The 25,286-nt window shown below is 36.6% G+C and overlaps 1 protein-coding gene across 13 annotated transcripts in view; it reads right to left on the bottom strand.

Moving 5' to 3' along the window:
• NT5C2 (5'-nucleotidase, cytosolic II) overlaps positions 1-25,286 on the bottom strand; it is an 86,360-nt gene that overhangs the window by 45,217 nt on the left and 15,857 nt on the right. For 2 of the 13 annotated variants that reach the window (XM_044382079.3, XM_048218894.2), the window contains exon 1: positions 3,366-3,794. The exons of 9 other annotated variants lie outside the window; for them this stretch is intronic. In XM_044382079.3, coding sequence (XP_044238014.1) covers positions 3,366-3,370 — 5 coding nt within the window. In that variant the 5' untranslated portion in view covers positions 3,371-3,794. Of the gene's footprint in view, positions 1-3,365; positions 3,795-11,332; positions 11,786-25,286 lie in introns of those variants that run through there. 2 more of the 13 variants (XM_048218893.2, XM_026494024.4) reach the window with 2 other exon arrangements.

The following is a 25,286-nucleotide window of genomic DNA, read 5'->3' as shown; positions in this document are numbered from 1 at the left end:
GATAGCCAAAATTACTGAATAGTTTATTCTCTTATTACCAAACCTTTTCTTTGCCTTCATTTTAGAAGTAACTGTGAGAAATGACAATGCTACAAATCACCTAGAAACCTTGTTAAAAAATAAAGATGCCTGGACTGGGCTCCTATTCATGATGCAGGTCAATAATCTCCAAAGAGGAGTGACTGTACCAGGGGATGCAGAAGACACCACTGAGTACAAAAACAAGATATCAGATCTTCTACGGACACTTATTTCATCATTTCAATATGTCTAATTTGTATATGTTTTCTACTATATATAAATAAGGACATCAGTACACGAAGGGATGAATGTTCTACATTTTAACTGATGCAATACTGAAGAGTTTGGGAACCACTAATCTAGGTAATGACTCTTCACCAACTCATATATTAGTATTTCAAATTTTAGCAGAAAGCTTTTCCTCTCATCAGAATGTATGTACCAATTTTAAAATGCAGACCAAAAAAACCAAGTATTTGCTTAGAAATATTTTAATCAAGGACTTAAAATCAATAGGCCCTTGAATTAAGAACTATTAATCTTCTGAAAAATATGAAAATCATTACTTATCTTAGTGTCTTATGCACACTAGATTAACTCTATAAAACCCTTAGTTCCTGAGAACTAAATCCTGAGAATTAATGCCAGTATTGGTATTTAGCTCCTTATCTCTGTAATACTGTAGATTAACACTTTATTTTTCTAATGGGATTATGTATTTATTATATTCTGCTTTAACCAGTTTATCTACTAAGTACTGATGAGTTACATATGAAAGTCAATGTTTAGAATCTAGATAACACTGAGTCTTGTATATTAGCTTCGCCACTGACCAATAGTGGACTATGTTTTTGCTTTTTTTCCCAAGATTGTATTTATTTGACAGAGAGAAAGACAGCGAGAGAGGGAATACAAGCAGGTGGAGCGGGAGAGGGAGAAGCAGGCTTCCCGCTGAGCAGGGAGCCTGATGTGGGGCTCGATCCTGGGATCACCACCTGAGCCAAAGGCAGACGCTTAATGACTGAGCCACCCACGTGCCCCAATAGTGGACTTTGTTTTATACAACAAGTACCTAAAAGGCCTATTTATAATTCTTCATATCCCAAAATACTGTAGCAATGGTCCTTTGCATTTTTGGCTTCCTCTGCAGATAGGTGTTTTTCTTTTCTTTTTCCTGGGGCTTCCTATTCCTTAATTAGACCTGATGGGTGCTGTGGTCTCCTATTTTAAGTTTCCCTAATATAGGCCCTCTCTAATGGATGGGAGGGGGGATAGAAGCTTAATGGATAGCTGAAAGATACAAGGAGCTACAAGTAAATGACACCCACCCAAATCTTTTTTTTAAACACCCGCAAATCCAAATATATCACCATGATCCTTGTACCACTTTATCAAATTTCACCGTGCTTTTACTGATAAAAAGCATTTACTTATTATCACCTTTTCTCAGTTACATAAATCCTTCTGAAGGCACAAGAAGGGTAAGACATAAAGCAATGGTTCTAACTCTGGAAAACAAATGTTGCCACTGAAGATTAGGTTTTTCAAACACACTCTCAATTCAGGCTAGAGGCCAACAGGATCAAATCCTTGATCAGAGCCCAAACAGCTGACATGCCTAAAATATTCTATGGGAATTCAGGCAGGAAAGACCGGGAAGATTCTTGTGATACCATCCAGGAGGGGTATATGTTGGGACCATGTGATAAAAGAAACAGGTTTGTTTCTGATAGAGTGATGTGAGCTGGTTTCAGGTACAGCTCAAATCACAAGGTTAAAAAACACACTTTGCTAATATCGATCAGTGCTAAAGGTAGAAAGAAACTGTCAACAGACCCAGCAAGATAGCTTACCAGTTTCTTTATTGGTCAGAAGAAAGATTAAGCCTGTACTCCTTTATCACATTAAGGATATGAAGATTATAATGCACCCTAGGTACACTATCCATACAAACTCTTGGAATCGCATATGTTGGGAATATGAAAATCTATTGTTTTTGCCAAAATTATCACTGCTAAATATCCATCAAATCACACTCTTTCCCCTTTAATTAACTTGTCACCTTATTCCATCAGCACATTTGCTGAAAGCCTACTACAAAGCCGGTACCACTTTGTTTCAGGGAGTAGACTGAGTGAGGAAAGACTTTTTAGATACCTGACTTTAGGAAATAAGATGTTGTCTTATGAAGGCCTTCCACTAAATATCCTTTATCTTTTCATTTTCATTCAAAATAAGTAATCTCATTCACAGAAGCAACTCCTGAATTTAAGAAAGAAACAATCTTTCCTGTCTCCCCTTCTCATTCCTATTATGAAATAAAAAGAAAAATCTCACATGTGTTTTCATCTCCTTTTCCTAATTTATGCTATAAAAATGGGAGGAAAGGGCACTAGGGAATTAAATCTAATTTGTGTGGGAATACCTAAAGTGTATTAAGTAAAGCTGTAATGATAAAAGGGAATAGCTGGATCATAGAGAACTGCAATAATACGTACTCTAAGATTTACAAAGATAATAAACATCCAAATGCTGAAAGTATGCACTGACTTCAGAAGACAGGCAGCCCGGGGCCAGAAATATCATGTCTCTAGGATACAGTCTTCAAGAGAAACAATCCCTTGGCCTCAAACTAATCACTATTCTTTACTGTTAGAACAAAAGAGAGTATTAGGCACTGTATCAGTTGAAAGACTGGCTCACTGTCCCACCATACATTTAAAACAAAAGATCATATCTGCTTGGAGAATTCAAAAATTTCTATTGGTTCCAGGGCCTTGACTCTCTTTGCCAATGCCAATTTACTTGTGTCACTTTTCTAAATTATTAACCAGTGGAACACACTCCACTGTAGAGCTTCACCTCAAGAATGTGAATACATTTGTGAAATTAACTTTCCAAAGCTTACTTTAAATAAAGCACAAAGTTTCCATAAAGCATGACTGACGTAAGCATCCAACCTTAAAATGCAATGATCAGCAAGAAATTCCTACATATTAAGGCATTTGCAAGATACAGATTTGAGCATTAACAAGTGAAACAATCTTTAGGAAACAACACGTATAAAACCTGGCACTATAAAACCAGGCACAGATTTAGACAGAAATAAATGTAACAGCTTTTACTATCATATCCCACCACAGTAAGGCACGAAATTTAAAGAAATTCTATCCAAGTAAATACAGATATTAACCATAAGAAATAAGACTATGTGCTTTAAGAATAGGGATCTAATATCATCATCCTTAAGGAACATGAACATGTAACTTACTAAATTTGGAATTTTGTAAACAGCACACTCTTAGTGGTTTTGCGATTTAACTCACAATTCAACGCAGCATTACCTCATCTGTCACTGGATGCCGTTCTGCAATGTGTGAAACTATCTGAATCAATGAGTTCTTGAAGTCACATAACAGAAGTCTTCTTCGAGTCCCTAGTATAATTTATTTCTGTGTAACTTTAACCTAACTTCAAAAAGACTGTTTTAGTCTGAACCAAGCCGCTCAACAGCATGTATCTTCTGAGACTGTTGGAGAAAACACCTCTGTGTCTAATTTAACTTGTCATTGGATATCACTGTTGCTCCACAAAAATCCTTTTGGAATAGAGTCTCTTTGGCGATGGTGAACTTTATCCCTAGCTCCTCCCCCTGCCTAGAGTCACAATTTCCTGGCCAAGGGCCCAACAACGGTTACTGCAACAACAAGTGAGACGAAAGATACAAGTATAAAATCTTCCCGGGCATGTTTTGGTTATGGGTTTGTGTAATAATATACTCAAAGCTTGTTGCAATCAAAGAAAAGTTACAAGTGTTTTTTCTGAGATCAAAAGTAAAATTTAGATTACGAACCAATCAATGTCTCTTTGTGAGTGTATATGTGTGCTTACTTAATAAAAATATGCTATAATGTGGATTTCTTTTCTAATTTAGCATCTTTCTCCCCAAACTAGTTTCTATTTCTGCTTTTGGCACTCTCATTTTACCACTTGACCCTAAAATCTAGTTAATATTGTTTCCTCTCCCTCAAATCCACATCATCTCATCTGCCTTCATTTAAATTTCCAAATGTTGGGGGCGCCTGGGTGGCTCAGTTGGTTAAGTGGCTGCCTTCAGCTCAAGTCATGCATGATCCAAGGGTCCTGGGATCCTCCCTTAGCAGGGAGCCTGCTTCTCCCTTTGCCCCTCTCCCTGCTCATGCTTTCTTTCACACTCTCAAATAATAAAATCTTTAAAAAATAAATAAAAATAAATACATTTCCAAATTTCTACGGAAACCAAATCTTCCATTCATTTCATACTGCTAACAACTTGTCCAGGTCCTTGCTAACTCATTAACTCTTTGGCAATCACCTTCCAATTGTTCTGCCTGAACACTAACAGCCAAATTGATTGTTTCGAAGTATTGCTACTCAAAGTGTGGTGTGTGGTCTACAGACCAATGCTCCTCTGTGAATAGTCATTACTAATCCATGACATGATACATACAGAAATTGCAAGTATTTAGAAACCTTTACAGCAATTGTGAAATTTTACATTTGTTGAATGTAATAATAAAAAACGCAGGGGTGCCTGGATGGCTCAGTCCAAGGAGCGTGCAACTCTTGATCTCGGGGTCATGAGTTTGAGCCCCATGTTGGGTGTAGAGATTACTTAAACTTAAAAAAATAAATAAACTTACATGTCTCTTCATTTTCCTAGTAATTCATTTTTACTATATTTTATAAATGCATCAATTTGAAAAGACTGGGATGAAAACAACAACAACAAAATGGATTCCGCATCTCTGATAGTTTGAGAAGCACTGTCCCCAGCTCCAACTATGTCACTCTCCTACTTAATAACCTTTAGACATTCCTCACTACCTGCCCAAACTATACAAGTTTTTGTATCTTCAAGGAGTTCAAAGCTTTTCACCATCTCTCCAAAATCCGTTTTACCTCATATTGCTCCACATCACGCACCTTTTGCTCTAATAATCAAAATGAACTACTCGCTATTTCCTAAAGGTGTCCTGAGGCTTTGTTTATGCTGTTCCCTCTACCTGAAATGTCCTCCTCAGTCATCTCTAATTTTTCAAGACACAGCAATCTCAAGTGATTTCTTCAAGAAACTATTCTGGCTGTGCCACAGAACTACTGGCAGTGACGCCTCTGGGTCTCAGATTACTTTACTACTTAATGAAAGAGATTATAGAGCTGTGATCCATGTGAGAGGTCTGAATATTCAAAATCCTTCATTCTGGCTTGTGGTATATTTTGTCACATACATAAAATATACAGGTAGTTCTCTTATTCTTTACTGGGTTATAAACTTTGAGACCAGGATTTACTGCCTTCCCAAAACCTAGCATAGAGCCTTGTAAAGAGCAGATACAATTTTTAACTGATTACTGGGTTTCTTTTGGGGGTCGTAAAAATGCTCTAAAATTAGACAGTGATATTCGTTGCATGACCCTGTGAATATATTAAAACGACTGAATTGTACACTTTAAAAGAGTGAATTGGATGGTATGTGAACTATATTTCTATAAAGTTGTTATTTAAAAAAAGAAACATAATTGCAAGACCTCATTCTACCTTTATGTCCCTATCCTTCAGGAAAAAGTATGCTTGGCAATGTAAAAATATATAGGTAAGAACTTTCTAATTTATGCAATGGATTCCTAAAAATTGAAATTCAAATACCATAGATATACAGACACAACAAAACACTCTGGATTAGATTTTATAAAAGAAAAAAAAGATTTAAGTAGCATTAGTTTTTGTTTTCATAAACTTCAGCCAATAATTTACTAATATGTCTGAATATTTTCTCTGAGGAACACCCTCAGGAGGGATACATTTTATCACATTGTGCCAAGAGAACAGCAGCCTGTGCTTTAAAAGCCTGAACAACAGGGGCGCCTGGGTGGCTCAGTCCGTTAAACGTCAGCCTTCCGACTCAGGTCATATCTTGGGGTCCTGGGATCCTACTCTGCATGGAGCTTGGTGTCAGGCTCCATGCTCAGTGGGGAATTTGCTTTTCCCTCTCCCCCTGACCCTCCCCCCGCTCGTGATTTCTCTCTCTCAAATAAAATCTTTTTAATAAATAAATAAGTCTGAACAAACATATCATTTCTAAAGTAAAACATGAATTAATTATAATATTCACTTTTCTCACTCAAATATTCAATATAAAAACGTTTTGGTGAAAAGAAGTGACTATGGTGGCATACACAGAACAAAATAAAAGAGGATTAAAATTTAAGATGCCATCAAGTGTAAAACTCACCCATATTATATGCCACTAAAAATGGGGGGGGGGGGAATGCCCAAGAAAATGTAGGGCCTCATAAAGCTAGGACATCACAGGGCTACCCATAACATGAAGAAAAAGAAGAAATAAATCTGCAACATAGAAGAAACACACAAAATGTGTACATCTCAGCCCTGACATAGTCCAGGGCACGGGGAAAAACCTCCCCTTGAGAATCTGAAGAGTCATGTAGTAGGTTTGTGGTCTGAATTTACACTACTAGGATGGTTAATATTGCCACTAGGTGACTAAAATACAATTATCTGGAAGAACCTGACTTAATTCTAGGTGATATACTCCTGAATGCAACCCAATTTCAGAGATGTTTAAATGTTAAAAAATGTGTATAAAATACTAAGAGTATTGATCACACTATCTTTCCACTCAAGCTTTCAAAGCATACTTTAAGGAAGAAACATTAAAATTCCTTTCACCTTCTTTCCCAAATGAAGGAACCACAGTAATGAGAGCAGGATGGCAAGGAATAAAAGAAAAGACTAGCAAATGAAGAATACACAAATTAAGGGAGAAACTGAAGACAATATCAGTACTCTGAATATAAATTTACTGTTCCAGAACCTTAGTCTAATTAAATACAGGTTTTTCCAATCCCTTTTTTCCTATTTTCCTCTAAGTTCTTTTTCATTTTTTCTCCACAATTTCTTTGAAAGATTGTATTTATTTATTCGAGGTGGGGGGGACGGGATGGGGCAAGAAGCAGACTCCCTGCTAAGCACCAAGCCCTATGCAATGCGTGGCTAGATCTCAGGATCTTGAGCCATGACCTGAGCCAAAACCAAGAGTTGGAGGCTTAACCAACTGAGCCACCCAGGCACCCCTTCTCCTCAAGTTTTTAAAGTAAAGACCAATGTACCAGTGTATAGAGGATAATTTACAAACTGCAGCAAAATACAAAAGTTGAATTTTGTGGGATAAAAATGAGAAGAAAATATGATTATCCAATGTTATCATTTTAGGCCAACTTAACAATTGTACTGACTGTGCCTATAATGGAAAAAAGAGAGGTCGAAATCTAAAATTTAGGGAAGCCTGGATGGCTCAGTTGGTTAAGCCTCTATCTCTTGGTTTCAGCTCAGGTCATGATCCCTGGGATCCTGGGATCCAGCCCCAAGATAGACAGGCTCTGCACTCAGCAGGGAGTCAGCTTCTGTGCCTCTCTTTCCTTCTCCCTCTGCCACTCCCCACCCGCTTGTGTGCGCTCTCTCTATATATATTTAAAATAAAGAAATCCTTTTTTTAAAGATTTTATTTATTTGACAGAGAGAGTGAGTGCACAAGCAGGAGGAGCAGCAGAGGCAGAGGAAGAAGCAGGCTCCCCACTGAGCAGGGAGCCCAACGTGGGGCTTGGATCCAAGAACCCTGGAATCACAACCAGAGCTGAAGGCAGATGCTTAACCAACTGAGCCACTCAGGCGCCCCTAAAATAAAGAAATCTTAAAAAAAAAAAAAAAAATCTAGAATTTAAAATAAAAGCAAACGATAAAACTCATATCCTAAAGCATCTGTATTTCCCTAAGTACATTCCCTTGAATAAGGATAAACAATAACATGGAAACCTGGGTGGCACAGTTGGTTAAGCCTCAGACTCTTGATTTCAGCTCAGGTCAGGATCTCAGTGTCCTGAGATTGGGCCCTGTCTGGGGCTCCACACTGGGCGTGGAACCTGCTTAAGATTCTCTCTATCCCTCTGCTCCTCCCCCCCCAACTCTCTCTCTCAAATAAATAAAATCTTAAAAAAAAAAAAAAGAAGCAGCACTACCCAACTCTTTTCCCTTTGCATTCTCATCAGCAATACATTTGAGTACAAGGTGCTCCATACTGTCTGGGTTTTTTCTTTTTTTAATTAATATCTTCTTTTAAAAGATTTTATTTATTTATTTAATCTGAGAGCAAGAAGACAGATAGCCAGAGGGAGTACAAGCCAGGAGGAGGGAGAGAAGCAGGCTCCCTGCTGAGCAGGAAGCCCAATGTGGGGCTCAATACCAGTACCCTGAGATCATGACCTGAGGGGAAGGCAGGTGCTTAACCCACTGAGCCACCCAGATGCCCCATATTGTCTGTGTTTTTAATTTTAGTCATTCTAGTGGGTCTGCAATGGTATCTTATTGTGGTTTTAATCCATATTTCCCTAATGACTGATGTAGAGCATCTTTTCAAGTGCTTATTGGCCGTTATCTTTTTCTGTGTGAAATATCCATTCAAATCTTTTGCCCTTTTTTTTTTTTAAAGATTTTATTTATTTATTTGTGTGTGTGAGAGAGAGAGAGAGAGAGAGAAAGCACAAGCAGAGGGATCAGCAGGCAGAGGGAGAAGCAGCCTCCCCACTGAGCAAGGAGCCCCATGCGGGACCAATCCCAGGACCCTGGGATCCCTGAGCTAAAGGCAGACACTTACCTGACTGAGCCACCCAGGTGTCCCTTTTCGCCCATTTTTAAATGGGTTTGTTTATCTTGTTATTATGCTGTGAAAATTCTTCATACATTTTGGATGTAAGCCCCTTATCAGATATATATGTATTGAGAATATCTTTTTCAGTCTGTAGATTGCCTTTTCATTTTCTTAATGGTGCCTTTCAAATAGCAGAGTTGTTTTGCTTTTGTTGTTATTGTTGTTTTGATGAAACACGAGTGAACAATTTTGACTTTCATGTTATGTATTTTACCTAAGAAATTTTTAGCTAATTCAAGGTCACAAAGATTTTCATCTACACTTTACTTTTTACCCTTGTATTTAGGTCTAGGATCCATTTCGTGTTATTTTTTTACATACGGTTTGAGGTAAAGGTTGAGGTTCAATTTTTTTTCTATATGAACGTTCAACTGTTCCAGCCATTGAATTACCTTGGCCTCACTGCTGAAAATCAATTGACTATATATGCGTGGGTCTATGAATTCGCTATTAGGTTTCATGATCTGTAGACGTCTATCCTTACACTAATACCATACTGTCTCCAGTACCATACATTTACATAAGACTCAAGTATAATTTCTGGTGATTTAACTGTAATAAGAATCTTTTTCCTATTACTATTAGGAAAATATTTCATAGACATCAAATGAAAAACTGTACCACGTGTCCAAATATCACACATACAAAAATTGTGACTATTAGAACTCTTTACATACAAAGTACAAAATTTATCCACTTATTTCTAAAGATAGCAAAGGAGAATAAAATCTAACTGATTTCATTTATATGATCCATGCATCTCAAATGAACTTGCTCAAGGGTGCCTGTCTGGCTTAGTCAGTGGAGTGTGGAACTCTTGATCTCAGGGTTGTTGAGTTCAAGCCCCACAATGAGGGTAGAACTTACTTTCAAAAAATAAATAAATACATGGGCAATTATAAAAGCAAATCTTAAAAAAAAATGAACTTGCTCATTTATCTATTCAAACAGCATGGGAATTGCCCCAGTGGCTCCTAGAAATAAAGCTAAAAGAGTATCTTAGCCCTTATGGTATCCTTTGGTTTATATAGATCTCTTTCTAACTAACCAATTCTAACACATACTTTACCATAGGGGAAAAATTAGTACTGATTACTTTCTAAGAATTTTGACTGCATCTAGAAATAACAGTTCTTAAATCTACAAACCAGCTTTATAAACAATCATGTGGGGGCGCCTGAGTGGCTCAGCCGGTTAAGCGGCTGCCTTCAGCTCAGGTCATGATCCCAGGGTCCTGGGATCGAGCCACGCATCGGGCTCCCTACTCAGCACCTGCTTCTCTCTCTCCCTCTGCCACTCCCCCTGCTCGTGCTCTCTCGATCTCTGTCAAATAAATAAATAAAATCTTTAATAATAATAAACACAGCCACGTGTACAAGACTGACAAATACTACCAGCATGTGTGATAATCTTTATCATAAAAATTATTTAACAACTACAGGTTTATAGCCAGTGCTAGAAGGAAAGAAAACATACAAGCCCTAAAGAGGCAGTCCTTTCATAATTTTTACATTTAAAGAAAGCTCAAAATTCTAGTGATATCATGAGAGGTCTAAAAATAATACAGAATTATTATGTCCATGGTTGCTCTCTTTATTCAATAATGCGGTTTAAAATAGCAGGAAAATGGGCCAATTTTGTTTTGCTCACAATCAATACATTAGATTAAAATAAATTATAAAAATGGGGCTCTGAAACTACTTCAAAATTTCTAATAAACGAAGAGCTAGAAAAAGAATTAAGAGCTTCCAGAAAATCAAAATTAAAATTTTACTGATTTTTGAAAAACTTTTTTGAGGTCTATGTCCTACTTAATCAAAGGGAATGCCTCTCTGAAATTAACCGGGTCTAGTTATGTTTGCAGGTTAGGAATGAAACAGTATGTAATCATTAACTTATATGTCACCTATTATAGTGGTAACAAAAAGAATTTCCGTAACAATTCAGACTCAGGCATAAGAGACAATAATTTAAAAAAGAGAGAGACGATAATATAGAAACAATAAAAACCTTAACACAAAACTATTTTATATTGCAAAGTAGAAAGAATAGAGGATTCTACTCAAAATTACTTTTTGCTTACACTTCCCAGAAAGAAACAAAATTACAAGCTGCTTTTCACTCAATCTTTCACACCACTCTCCAAAGATATAAATTATTTGAAAATGCCTTTGAGTTTTTAATTTCACTCATTTCTATGTAAAATTCTTCAGTAAGACACCACTGTTTGTTTCCAATCTTCAAAAACACTTTCTACAGAAAAACAAAATGAGTTTACCACAGAATAAACAGGGTGCTTAAAGCTCACTAAATTCCTACGAAGAGTATCCATCCTCAATGCCGTCTTTGAAAACAGCAATAGTAACTTTACCGTAGATTACGTGTAAAACATTAACAATGTAAGCTTTCGGCTAAATTTCTTTTAATCTCTCCCTCTACCTTTCCTGTCGAACTGGTAACACTGCTTATTCTTCCAGTTCACAGATGATCAGAACATCTCTTCGCTGAGAAAAATGAAGGAAAAAGAATAACAAATTCACTTACCCTTCCTTAGACATTCTCAACGATCTACTTCCTCTGGATGAGAATACAGGATCAACAAACAAGCTTCACTGATCTCTTGAGAACTGTAGCTCATTTGTTAAAGCACAGAGAACTCAGGCCCTGAGAGGCCCAACAAATTCGGGCACAATGCCGAACCCTAACCAAGCAATATCTCAGTGACCAACAACCTCAGCTTTAAATACTTGAAAACCTAAGAATAACAGAAAAAAACTGGAGGGTAGAAAAAATAACTAATGGTCTGAAATGTTTAAGACTGGCCAGTTTAGAAAGGCGACTATCCAAATGGCAAGTTCCCCTAAGAGACAGGAATCGTTACTGGCAAACACACAGAAAAAGCAAATTTACCCCCTAATGAGGCCTGCCAATAGTACGCAAACAATGTGAGTTTCACAGAATGGAGCGGCCCTAGTCAGTCCAAATCATTTTTAGTTTACTCTGGAAGAGGAAAAAAAAAAAATCAACAGGATAAATAATACTATGTTTTAATTCTCAATTTAGTTATTTCCTCCCTTAGAAAATGAACAATGTGAACTACAGAAGGCAGTATTTATATACTGATCATATTACAGGAGGAACATGAAGTATTTCCACACTGAGGTCTTTTTTTCTGATCATTAACTGCTTTTAAGGAAAACATCTGTGTTCACAAATATTTTACTCAATTGCCTGAAACTTTACAGATCTCTGGCATATGCGCGATAAAGCCAGAACATTCTAAAGGTTAACTTCAAATCTCAGAGCAAGTTGGAAGTTTGGGGAAAAAAAAAAAACCATCTGCAACATTCCTACCTCCCGACCAATATACTGTACAGGGATTCTGCAACAAGCAGAGAAACGAACAAGCATGCTAAAGTCTAAGAACAATGAAATGACAAGTAAATCCTCCTACTAGTGATTCAAATTAAAAATATACATACCTTAAACAAATACTACATGAATTAAAACCTTAAATTTAAAAAAAATTATCTCCTTATTACCTAAATATCTTACTAAGGTTTCTATTAGTTATTAAAATGTGTTGTCACCAATAACTAAAAGCAGTATATCTGAAACTAAAATAATACTGTATGTTAAATATATTTGAATAAAAATTTTTTTTAAATAAAGCACTATTAAATACTATGAATTTCAAGCCAGAATTATTTTCAGTTTATTTAGAAAAGCAGTATGGTATAATGGAAGGAGAATGAGCACTGGAGCAACTAGGTTTAAATTCTAGCTTCCCCACTTTCTGGCTCTGGAAACTTCAATAAGTTACTTACCCTAAACCTCAGATTTTTTATTTATAGAAGACAGGTAACATCTGTTGGGGTTGTTGTCTGTCATTTTTGAGCACTCAAAGAACATATTATAACTTCAGGTATGGGGGTACAGGTAAGCAACTGGGTTGCTTGTCAAGCATTATCTCACCAAAATATCTCTTGGGAAATACTTTTTTTTAAAAAATCCCATTCTCAAATTGTTCATGAAGACTCTCCTCAACCAAAATTCCATAACTACAAGAATACAAATAATATGGAAAAATAACATAATCGTTAAAACTGCCAATTTCCCATGGCTTCCTGGGATTTTCAGTATGTGGCTCAATGTGGTGGAAATAAATGTAATGACTAGTTTAAGGCTTTACTACTTACAAAGAGAAAGGAAAACAACAATTCTCACTTGAACAACGGATATACACATTTACACAAGCTTCCCATGCAAATGATAATGCACTGTCTGAGATGATTAGATCTTTCAAACTCCATTCATATAGTCAAGATATATTCACTGAATCTCTTGCCTGATACCTATAATACAAAGATGAACATGGCAGTCCTTGATTTTAAGGAGTTCAAAGTCTAATGGAGGAGACCCACTTACAAAGCTCAAAAGTAGCATGTAATTATAGTATTAGAGATATGCACAGCAGAGATGCACCTATATTCTCTCGGCTGAGTCTTACTGAAGGACAAAATGACCAAGTTGTTTTTTTTAAACTGACATTGTGTAGGGCACCTGGGTGGCTCAGTCAGTTAAATGTCTGCCTTCAGCTCAGGTCATGATCCCAGGGTCCCCGGATGGAGAATCACGACCATCTATCTCCCTGCTCAGCAGGAAGTCTGCTTCTCCCTCTCCCTCCCCGTGCTCTCTCTCTCCCGCTGTCTCTCAGACAAATAAATTTAAAAAAAGAAAGGAAGAAGAAGAAGAAGAAGAAAAAGAAATTAAATGGAATAATGCAAAATGCTAAACTAAGGCCCAGGCTCTTAACCACCATGCTAAAGGATTAGCAGGTGTTAATCAGGCTAAAAGGAAAAAAGTAGGTGGAGAACATTTCAACAGAAGAGTAACTATAAATGAAAAGCAGCATAGTAGACATTATGATGTATGACGCAGACTCAGTTCAGAGTTAATGAAATACAGAGTTGAGGAAGGGAACTGCTCAAAATGAAAGTGGAAAGAATCAGTCTTACAGGGCGCATGCTCTTGCTCTCTCTCAAATAAATAAAATCTAAATAAATAAAGTATTGCGAAGGGAGTACAAAGACGGTCTCCAAACTACTAATGGTATTCACCTATGAGAGAGGAGTGAGGGTGAAAGAGTAAGTGAAGGGGAACTTCCACATTTCAGTCTGTATTTCTGTACTCCCGAATCTCATACAGTAAGAATTTACTCGGATGTCACCTAAATATTTTTAAACACTGTTAAAAAGTAATTGAGAGATTAAAATTTGGGATTATCATACTGAACTGAAATGGTTTAACTTCTGAACAGATGTATTAACAATTAAAATTCTCTTTTAAAAAGCCTTGAAAGGAGGGGGTTGGAAATAGAGCCAGGATGTACTTCAGATCTTTTGACTCTTAAACTAAAGTTCTTTAAAATTTAAATGTTTACTATATAACTGAAGACTATAAAAAGTAACACAGCATATTTGATAAAAGATTTCAAAATGAAACTCTGAAACAAAAAAATTATAAAAACCAAATTTAAAATGTGATAGATTCAGGTCAGACCCAACTAAAAAGAGAGTTAGTGAACTAAAAGGTAGGTCTGAAATACCTTCCAGAATGTAACATGGAGAGAAAAAGGATGGAAAATACAAGAGAAAGAATGAGAGAAGAGGAGACATAGTGCTCACATCTAACATATGTTTATTAGAGTTCAGAAAGAGATGATAAGGACAACAGAGTAGGGACAATATATGAAAAGATAATGACTGAGAAGTTAGAAAACCAATTAAAGACAAGCATAGAATCAAGAACTCAAATGAGTCCCAAGCAAGATAAATAAATCCAAAGTTTATTAGTCTCCAACTTGAGAAGGAATATGCATGAGAGTGACACTTTTGATATGCCTTTTGCATAATTTTAACTTTGAAAGCTCACTACTAGTATATTTAATAACATATATAATGTGATGAAACAGGATGTATTACGTAATATTATATTAAAAGATAATACAATTAAATCAGCAAGAATGGAAAAAAAAAAAACCACACAACTAAAAAGCAAACCAACAAATGAACCTAATTACACTGCATACAACTACCCTAACCACAATGTATAGCAAAACAGCAAGAAATAACTAACCCAAGTAACAACAACAAAAAAGACAAAATCCCCAGCATTTGGTTAGATACCATTAGTCACTGGCAGGGTAAGTAAGAAAGGAGAAGTACTACAAACAAATCCTGAACTATTTAGAAGTTTGTTATGGTATGAGCAAAGGAATTGTGGAACTACTGTAGATGTATTATTAGATTGAACAAATGAGTAAATATGTTGATGTGAAGAGCCAGAGTTCTTGCTACAGAACAGATAATTTCATGGAATGAAAGTAAACAAGAAAGAACCTTCTTGGGATAAACTGGAATTAGAAGCAATAGTGTGAACTCATGATTTCAAAAATATGTGTAAGACTGTGTACTCAGTGAAAATCACTGACAAATAAAGGTAAAGACATCTCTATGGGGACCTGGGTGGCTCAATCAGTTAAGTGTTTGCCTTTGGCTCAGGTCATGATTCCAGGGTCCTGGGATTGAGTCCCACATTGGGCTCCCTGTTCAGTGGGGAGACTGCTTCTCCCTCTGCCTGTGGCTCCCCGTGCCTGTGCCCGCTCTCCCTCTCTCTCCCTCCCTGGAAATAAGTAAATAAAATCTAAAAAAAAAAAAAAAAAAAAAGACATCTCTATGATACTTGAAACTCCACACAAAATAAGCAAAACATACTTTCTTGTCAAGTACATATAGATTATACAAGATAGGCCATATGTTAGCCCATAAACCAAACTTCAATAAATTTGAGAGGACTGAATCATACAAAATATGTTCTCCAACTATAATGGAATTAGGTACAAATCAACAGCAAAAAGCTTCTAGGACATTCACAAATAGGTGGAAACTCAACAACCCATTTCTAAACAGCCAATGGGTCAAAAAGAAATCACCAGAGGAAATAGAAAATACTTAGAGATCACTCAAAACAACAACAACAAAAAAAAATCAAAATTTAGGGGATATAGCAAAAGCTGTACTGATAGGTAAATTTATAGCTTTAAAATGCATTTATTAAAAAAGAGGGGCACCTGGGTGACTCAGTCAGTTAAGCAGCCAGCTCTTGATTTCAGCTCAGGTCATGATCTCAGGGCCCTGGGACTGAGTCCTACATCAGGCTCTGCACTCAAAGGGGAGTCTGCTTGAGGATTCTCTCTCTCCCTCTGCCCATTCCCCTGCTCACACATGCTCTCTAAAACAAATAAATAAATCTTTTTAAAAAAGGAGAAAAAGAGGAAGAAACATCTCAAAGCAATGACCTAATCTTAAGCCTTAAGAAATTAGAAAAGAGCAAATTAAATTCAAAACAAGCAGAAGGAACAATAAAGATCAGAGCAGAGATCAACAACAACAACAAAAAACTGAAAAACACTGGCGAAAAAATTAGTGAAACAAAGGTTGGTTCAAGAACATAACAACAATTAGCTATTACAATGAAGAAAAAAAAGACTCAAATTACTAAAATTGGAAATGAAAGCAGAGACATTACTACTAACCTTAAAGAAATAACAACAAATATAATGGAATACTATAAACAATTGTATGCCAACATAGGAAACAGAAATGAAATGGACAATTACCTAGAAACACACAGACTACCAACACTGACTTGAGAAGAAATAGAAAATCTGAATAGACCAATAATAAGCAAAGAGATTTAGTCGGTAATAAAAAAAATGTTCTGGGGCGCCTGGGTGGCTCAGTTGTTAAGTATCTGCCTTTGGCTCAGGGCATGATCCCGGCGTTCTGGGATCGAGCCCCACATCAGGTTCCCCCGCTGGAAGCCTGCTTCTTCATCTCCCACTCCCCTTGCTGTGTTCCCTCTCTTGCTGGCTGTCTCTATCTCTGTCAAATGAATAAATAAAATCTTCACACAAAAAAAAATCTTCCAACAAATATGAAAACTGACAACTTCACTGGTGAACTCTATCAAATGTTTAAAGAATTAACACCAATCCTTATCAAACTCTTCCCAAAAATGGAAGAGGGAGCACTTTCCAGATCATTCTATGAAGCCAGTATTACAAGTCTTTTTTTTCTTAAAGTAGGCTCCATGACCCCGAGATCAAGACCTGAGCTGAGACCAAGAGTCAAATGCTCAACCGACTGAGTCACCCAGGAACCCCAAGACAGTATTACATGTTGATACCAAAGCCAGATAGAACATTACAAGAAAAGAAAAATACAGAACAATATCCCTTATGCAGATACAAAAAATCCTTTACAAAATACTAGCAAACCAAATCCAACAAAGTGTAAAACTACATGATCATTTCGATAGACACAAAAAGGCATTTGACAAAATCCAACACCTTTTCATGATAAAGACATTGAACAAACTAGGAATAGAAAGAAATCTCAAACTAACAATAAAAAGGAACTTCCACAACCTGATAAAGGACAGCTATGAAAACCTGCAACCTAATGATGAAAGACTAAGATTTCTTCCTAAGGTGAGGCAAAAGAAAAGGATGTCTATGACCCAGCAATTACTCTACTGGGTATTTACCCCAAAGATACAAATGTAGTGATCTGAAGCCCTTCACCCCAGTGTTTATAGCAGCAATGTCCAAAATAGCCAAACTATAGAAAGAGCCTAGATGTCCACAGACAGATGAATGGATAAAGCAGATGTGGTTCATTTATACAATGGAATATTATTATGCAGCCATCAGAAAAATGAAATCTTGGGGCGCCTGGGTGGCTCAGTCGTTAAGCTTCTGCCTTCAGCTCAGGGCGTGATCCCGACGTTCTGGGATCGAGCTCTGCATCAGGCTCCTCCTCTGGGAGCCTGCTTCTTCCTCTCCCACTCCCCCTGCTTGTGTTCCCTCTCTCACTGGCTGTCTCTCTCTCTGTTGAATGAATAAATAAAATCTTAAAAAAAAAAAAAAGAAATCTTGCCATTTGCAATGACCTGGATGGAACTAGAGGGTATTAGCTAAGCGAAATAAGTCAACCAGAGAAAGACAATTATCATATTATCTCCCTCATATGTGGAATTTAAGAAACAAGCAAGGATCATAGGCGAAGAGAGGAAAAAATGAAACAAGACAAAACCAGAGAGGGAGACAAACCATAAGAGACTCCTAATCCTTAGGAAACAAACTGAGGGTTGCTGGAGGGGACGGAGGATGGGGGGATAGGGTAACTGGGTGAGGGACACTGGGGAGGGTATGTGTTATAATGAGCACTGGGTATTATATAAGACTGATGAATCACAGACCCGTACCCCTGAAACAAATAATACATTATATGTTAATTAATTGAACTTAAATTTAAAAAAATAAAATATGCAAAATATTAAAAAAGAAGAAAGAAAGAAAGAAAGAAAGAAAGAAAAGAAAAGAAAAGAAAAGAAAAGAAAAGAAAAGAAAAGAAAAGAAAAAAGGATGTCTACTCTCACTAGTTCTATTCAGCACTGTACTGGACATTCTAGCGAAAATTAGGCAAGAAAAAAGGCCTTCAAACTGGTAAAGAAGTAAAACTATCCTTATTTGCAGATGACATGATCTTATGTATAGAATCACTAAAGAATCCACAAACCTATTAGAGGCAATAAACCAAGATGAAGAACACAAAATCCATATACAGAAACCAATCATATTTCCATAAAGTAGCAAAGAATAATCAAAAAATGAAATTACGAAAACAGTTCCATTTACTATAGCATCTGAAACCATAGAATATTTAGGAATAAATGTAATAAAAGAAATATAAGACTTATGCACTGAAAACAACAAAATACTGTAGAAAGTGATTAAAGAAGATCTAAATAAATGGAAACATATCCCATATTCATCAATCAGAAGACTTAATATTGTTAAGATGGAAATACTCCTCAAATTGATATACAGATTCAATATAATCCCTATCAAAATCCCAGCTGGCTTTTTTATAGAAATTAACAAGGTAATCTTAAAATTCTTATGTACACAGGTGGGCCACAGAATAGCCAAAACAATCTTGAAAAGGAAGAACAAAACTGAAGGACTCACATCATCATTTCAAAACTTAACAAAAAGACACAACAATAAAGACTGTGTAGTACTGACCTGAGGATAGACAAATAGATCAATGGAATACAACTGGGAGTCCAGAAATAAACATACACAACTATGAGCAACTGATTGTGACAACGATATCAAGATCATTTAATGTGGAAAGAAAAGTCTTTTCAATAAATAGTGCCAGAATATTCAACAGAAAAATACACATTAAAATCAAAATAAGATGCATTACATATCCACCGGAGTAACTTATAAATTAAACATACAATCCAAAACAGTAATATTACAGCATTGGTGACACTGCTCTCATGCATTACAGGTAGAACTGTAAATCAGAGCAACCACTTGGGAAAATTATTTTTCAGTATCTACTAAAACTAAACATATGCTTACCCCATGGCCTAGCAATTCCATTCTTGGTGGAAACCAAGAGCAAAGAGTGCATATACCCACCAAAGACATGTTCAAGAATGTATACAGCAGCATTATTCTTATTTACCCAAAATTAAAATACAATAAAATTGAACTTTTGGGGTACATGTGTCTATGAAGTCTAATACATTTACAGATTCATGTAAGAAGCACCACAATCTGAAATCAAAACAGTTCCATCACCCCAAAAAACACACTTCCCCTCCACTGGCAACTGCTAGAACCCACTGATCAGTTCTCCATCACTATACAGTTTTGTCTTTGAGAATGTCATATACTCCTACAGTACGCAACCTTTTGAGACTGGCTTCTTTTTTTCTTTTTTTTTAAAGATTTTATTTATTTATTTGACAGAGATAGAGACAGCCAGCGAGAGAGGGAACACAAGCAGGGGGAGTGGGAGAGGAAGAAGCAGGCTCATAGCAGAGGAGCCTGATGTGGGGCTCGATCCCATAACGCCGGGACCACGCCCTGAGCCGAAGGCAGACGCTCAACCGCTGTGCCACCCAGGCGCCCCTTTTTTTTCTTTTTTTTTTAAGAATTTATTTATTTGTTAGAGACAGAGTGCACAAGCAGAGGGAGGGGCAGAGGGAGAGGGAGAAACAGGCTCCGCACTGAGCAAGGAGCCCAGTATGGGAGTTGATCCCAGGACCCTGGGATCATGACCTGGGCCAAAGGCAGATGCTTAACCGACTGAGCCGCCCAGGTGTCCCAACACTGGCTTCTTAGACTCAGCATTATGTCCTTGAGAGTCATCCAAGTTGATGTGTCATCAATAGTCTGTTCCTTTTTCCTGAGTTACATTTCACTGTAGATATACTGCATTTTAATTATATATTCACCCATTGAAGGATATTTGGGTTGTTTCTAGTTTGAGGCAATTATAAATAGAGATACTATAAACATTATTCATGTAGTTTTTTGTGTGAACTTAAGTTTTCATTTCTCTAGGGCAAACATCGAGGAGTAAGATTTCTGGGTCATATGCTAAGTGTCTCTGACTTCATAATAAACTACCAACCTGTTTTGCAGAATGGCTATACCATTTTGTCCTTCTACGAGCAATGTATGAGAGTTCTAGTTGCTCTATATCCTTGATAATATCAAGTATTGTTTTATTTTAACCACTGTAATAGGCATATACGCTGGAGTTGTAATGCATTTCTCTAATGGCTACTGATGTTACCCATGTGTTTTTATGCCATCCATATACTCTCTGTAGTGAAGAATCTGTCTTTTGCCCATTTCTTCCTTGGGCTGAATTTTAAACTTCTTTATACATTCTATATACAAATCTTTTATCAGACGGGTGACTTACAAATATTTTCTCAGTCTGTAGCAGCCTTATACTTAATAGCTAAAAACTGAAAAAAAAGCCCAAAGGTTCATAAACAGAAAATAGATGACTAAATTGTGGTATGCTGATACCATGGAATGACACATAGTAATAAAAAAGAAATTACTGATATACACAAAAATATGGATTACTCTATCTCTCAGACATTACTTTGAATAAAAGAAGCTATACACAAGAGTCTTTGAAGGTGAAATATGCTATTTAAATATGAGTAACATTTCCTCAAACTGAGTTTCTTATTATAGGATTTCATTAAATCAAAGATCTGCGATCTCCTCTCTCTCTCCCTTGTCACCACCACCCCTTTTCTATTTTACTTTAAGGCAGGCTTTCGGAAGAAGCATACAGGGAATGGTGGCAGAGAAACAAACTGAGAATGTTTTAGGATCCAGTATCTTCTTCTGAACAATAAAGTTCAGAGAATTTATATTCAATAAAGTAGTATCATCAGGCATTATGAAAAGTACTTATACCTAGAAGACACAAGGAATACCTATGATGTAAAAAAAAAAAAAAAAAAAAAAAAGGCATGTCACTGAATTTTTAAACTTTTTATACTGAAATAATTACAGATTCATATGCTGTAGTAAGAAATAATACAGAAAGATCCCCCCTTACCGTTCACCTAGTTTCCCCCAATGAAAATATCCTGCATAAATATAGTATAATATCACAACCAGGGAAATGACATTAATACAGTTCAGCAACTTTATTCAGATTCACCAGTTTTACATGCACTCATGTGTGTGTAGCCGTTGTGTAATCATCACCAGAGTTAAGACACAAAACAGTTCGAATCACAAGGATTCCTTGTGCCATTGTTTTATAGCTATGCCCACCACCCTCCACCCACCCCAATCCTTAAATTCTTGCCACCATTACTCTGCTCTCAATCTCCAGAATTTTCTCATTTCAAGAATGTTATAGAGATGGAATCATATATTAGGTAACCTTTTGAGATTGGCTTTACTTAACTAAGCATAATTTTCTTGATATAGCAAAGTTGCGTGTATCGATAGTTCAATCCTTTTTATTGTTGAATAGTATTCTATAGATCCAATGTTCTAGGCAAAATAAATAGGCTAAAAAAGACCCTTACCAGCCCCTGAATCTTCATTTGTCATTCCTTAGGAATGTGAAATATTAATCAAAACATTAGAATGATATAATAGCAAAAAAAGTTTAACACAGTTCTGATAACTCTACCTCACTCTTCTTATCCTGACAAGATATATGCCATCTGTACATTATTTAAGCAACACAGCTCCTTGACATTCCCAAGGACCTATATTTTCCATGCGATTTTGAATTCATAAGATGGCTACTGAAATCTTAACTTATCCATTTGAATATTAGAACCCAAACTAAAATGACAGGTTAATTCAGCTTAATTAATGACACAACTGAAAAGCCGAATGACATTCATGTGATATCCATTAAGTGGTTAAGTGAGAAAGAAATTAAAATTTATCAACCTGGCAGTCTCTCTCTGTATAAAACCTAATACCTGTTTTTTATTTGAAGTTTAAAAAAAAAAATCATAACCACTTCTAATTCTATCAGTGTGCCAAGCAACAGGTACTACAAAATAATTTTATACATGACACAAATTCCTTTTTATTTTGTAAACATATAGTATAATTTAAAGCTTTGATTAGAGAAGAAACTATTATTCAGCAAGTTTATATAACCACCGGTATGGCTTTGGAAGTGTAGATTTCAATTAAAAATTTTGGGGGGGTAAACATATAAAGAACTTTAAAGACAAAGTGATTGCAATGTCTTTTAAAATAAGGCAAAAGACTGCTTAACCAAAAATTCACAAGCCCAATTACTTACCAAATTTCAGTTCAACATGATAAAAACCACTGCTGGATTAATAAGCTGCATTCATAAAGAAAGAACCAATTCACTTACAGAAATTCTTCTATACTATAATCAAAATTTTAAAGGAAAATAACAAATACCTGACTTCAGCATCCTGGGCACAAATGTGGAGAGCCGATGAAAAATCTAATTGTTCCATTGTTGGATATGGTAGATACAAATTCTGATCTATTTTGATCACTGTCAGAGTCTAAGTGTTAAACAAAAAACTATTTAAGAGATAATTGTCTAACGTGCCTCCTTGAAGCCACTGCAACATATGAGCAGCTCAGCCTATCTTCTGACCATAAAGCAAAACTATTCAAATGAAGGGTTTGGCCTGATGATTATCCTCAGCCTAGAAGACTCAACAACCATAATAAGGAAATGGAAGAAGATCAACAGTCATACCTTCTGAAGACCAGTTTCTTAATAATGACTCATGACCATCATTTTTAAAAGACTAATATTAGCAAGAAAAAAGCCGGAAGTTAGATATTTATTTACTTAACTAAAAATATTTAGCTTCTTCTAAAAAGGGAATTCTAAAGCATCACATACAATGTAGTTTATGATAAATGATCATCAGTCTGCCTAATTTAACCAATGATAAATTACCAACTCCAATAAATGTCTGTAATAAAAAAAACCCAGAAACAGAATATTCTACAAATTGACTTAACTATAAAACCAAGATAAATTCCTTTTAAATGGTTTCTGGGGCGCCTGGGTGGCACAGCGGTTAAGCGTCTGCCTTCGGCTCAGGGCGTGATCCCAGCGTTCTGGGATCGAGCCCCACATCAGGCTCCTCTGCTATGAGCCTGCTTCTTCCTCTCCCACTCCCCCTGCTTGTGTTCCCTCTCTCTCTGGCTGTCTCTGTCTCTGTCAAATAAATAAATAAAATCTTTAAAAAAAAAAAAAATTCCTTTTAAATGGTTTCTATTAAAATTTTTTAATTAACAAAAGCAAATACCTGCAATAATTCAAGAACCCAAATTTTACCTTAAAAGGAAATTCTGCAATATGCTACAACATGGATGAACCTTGAGAACATTATGCTGATATAAGTCTGTCACAAAAAGACAAATACTGTATGATTCCACTTATATGAAGTACTTAGAGTACTCAAAATTATAAAGACAAACAGTATCATGGTGGTTGGTTGCCAGGGGCTGGGGGAGGGGAGAACGGGGACTTACTGTTTAATAGATACAGTATCAATTGTACAAAATGAAGTTATGGGGATGGATACTGGTGATGGCTGCACAACAGTGTGAATATACTTAATACCACTCAATATACACTTAAATGGTGGCAAATTTATGTTATGTATACTTTACCACAACAAGAAAAAAGGAAAAAAAAGTTTTAAATGATCTAAAAATTTAAATCCTTGAAGGTGTTTTTCCTACTATTTCTATTATTTCAGACTGCACTCTACCATATGAAAAATGTAGGGTGCAGAGCCAGTCTAAAATCTTCCAGGAAATATCATTCTAAATGAGTCAGAAGCACTCAGGCTATGACATATTAAATACAATTAGGACACTTGATGTGTACTAGATGACCTCTCCTCATTGCATAATTCTAGCCCTTGTTTCCACTGATAAATACGTTACATCATAGCCAAATGTATGTAGCGTAAGGACAAGCAAACAATTGGATAAGTATAAATCACCCAATATTTCCTCTTTCCTCTAGCTTAGAAACAAATGAGTAATTATGAGTTGCTGTAGATTCCTGGAGTTTCCATGCAACTTTTTAGCACTACCAGTACACCAGCATTTCTACATACGCCTTGCTTTCCCATCATGGCAGGTAGAGATAGTTCTAATAGGGCCCAGGACTTCCCATCCTATTAATTTATGGAAAGTGTAAACCTCTAATTTCTGTCTAAAAACAAGTGATTTCTAAATGCAGTACCTACTTCCACATATCTTAGCTACTAAACATTAGGCAGAAACAGCCATTTAATTCAATCTATTAAAAGTGACAAATAAGGGGCACCTGAGTGGCTCAGTCGGTTAAGCACCTGCCTTAAGATGCTCATCAGGGAGTCTGCTTCCCCCTCTTTCTCTGCCCCTCCCCCACAGCTCACACTCTCTTCTCTCTAAAAAATGAACAAATAAACCTTTTTTAAAGAGTGACAAATAGGGGCGGCTGGGTGGCTCAGTCGTTAAGCGTCTGCCTTCAGCCCAGGGTGTGATCACCGGGTTCTGGGATCGAGCCCCACATCAGGCTCCCTGCTCTGCTGGGAGCCTGCTTCTTCCTCTCCCACTCCCCATGCTTGTGTTCCCTCTCTTGCTGGCTGTCTCTCTCTCTGTCAAATAAATAAATAAAATCTTTAAAAAAAAAAAAAAAGTGACAAATAAGGGCACCTCATGGCTCAGTCAGTTGGGCACATGCCTTTGGTTCAGGTCGTGATCCCAGGGTCCTGGGATCAAGTCCTGCATCAGGCTCCCCGCTCGGCGGGGAGTCTGCTTCTCTCTCTCCCTCTGCCCCTCTGCCTGCTTGTGTTTTCTCTCTCTCTTAAATAAATAAATAAATAAATAAATAAATAAATAAATAAATTTTTAAGAAGTGACAAATAGGGGCACCTGGGTGGCTCAGCTGGTTAAGAGACTGCCTTTGGCTCAGATCATGATCAGGGAGTCCCAGAATCGAGTCCCGCATCTGGCTCCCTGCTCAGCAGGGAGTCTGCTTCTCCCTGTGATACTCCCTCCTCTTGTGCTCAC

The sequence above is a fragment of the Ursus arctos genome, unplaced genomic scaffold (assembly GCF_023065955.2).
Source record: "Ursus arctos isolate Adak ecotype North America unplaced genomic scaffold, UrsArc2.0 scaffold_7, whole genome shotgun sequence".
Classification (NCBI taxonomy): domain Eukaryota; kingdom Metazoa; phylum Chordata; class Mammalia; order Carnivora; family Ursidae; genus Ursus; species Ursus arctos.
The sequence above is the reverse complement of the archived record's forward strand: the minus strand, read 5'-3'. Positions and strand labels throughout refer to the sequence as shown.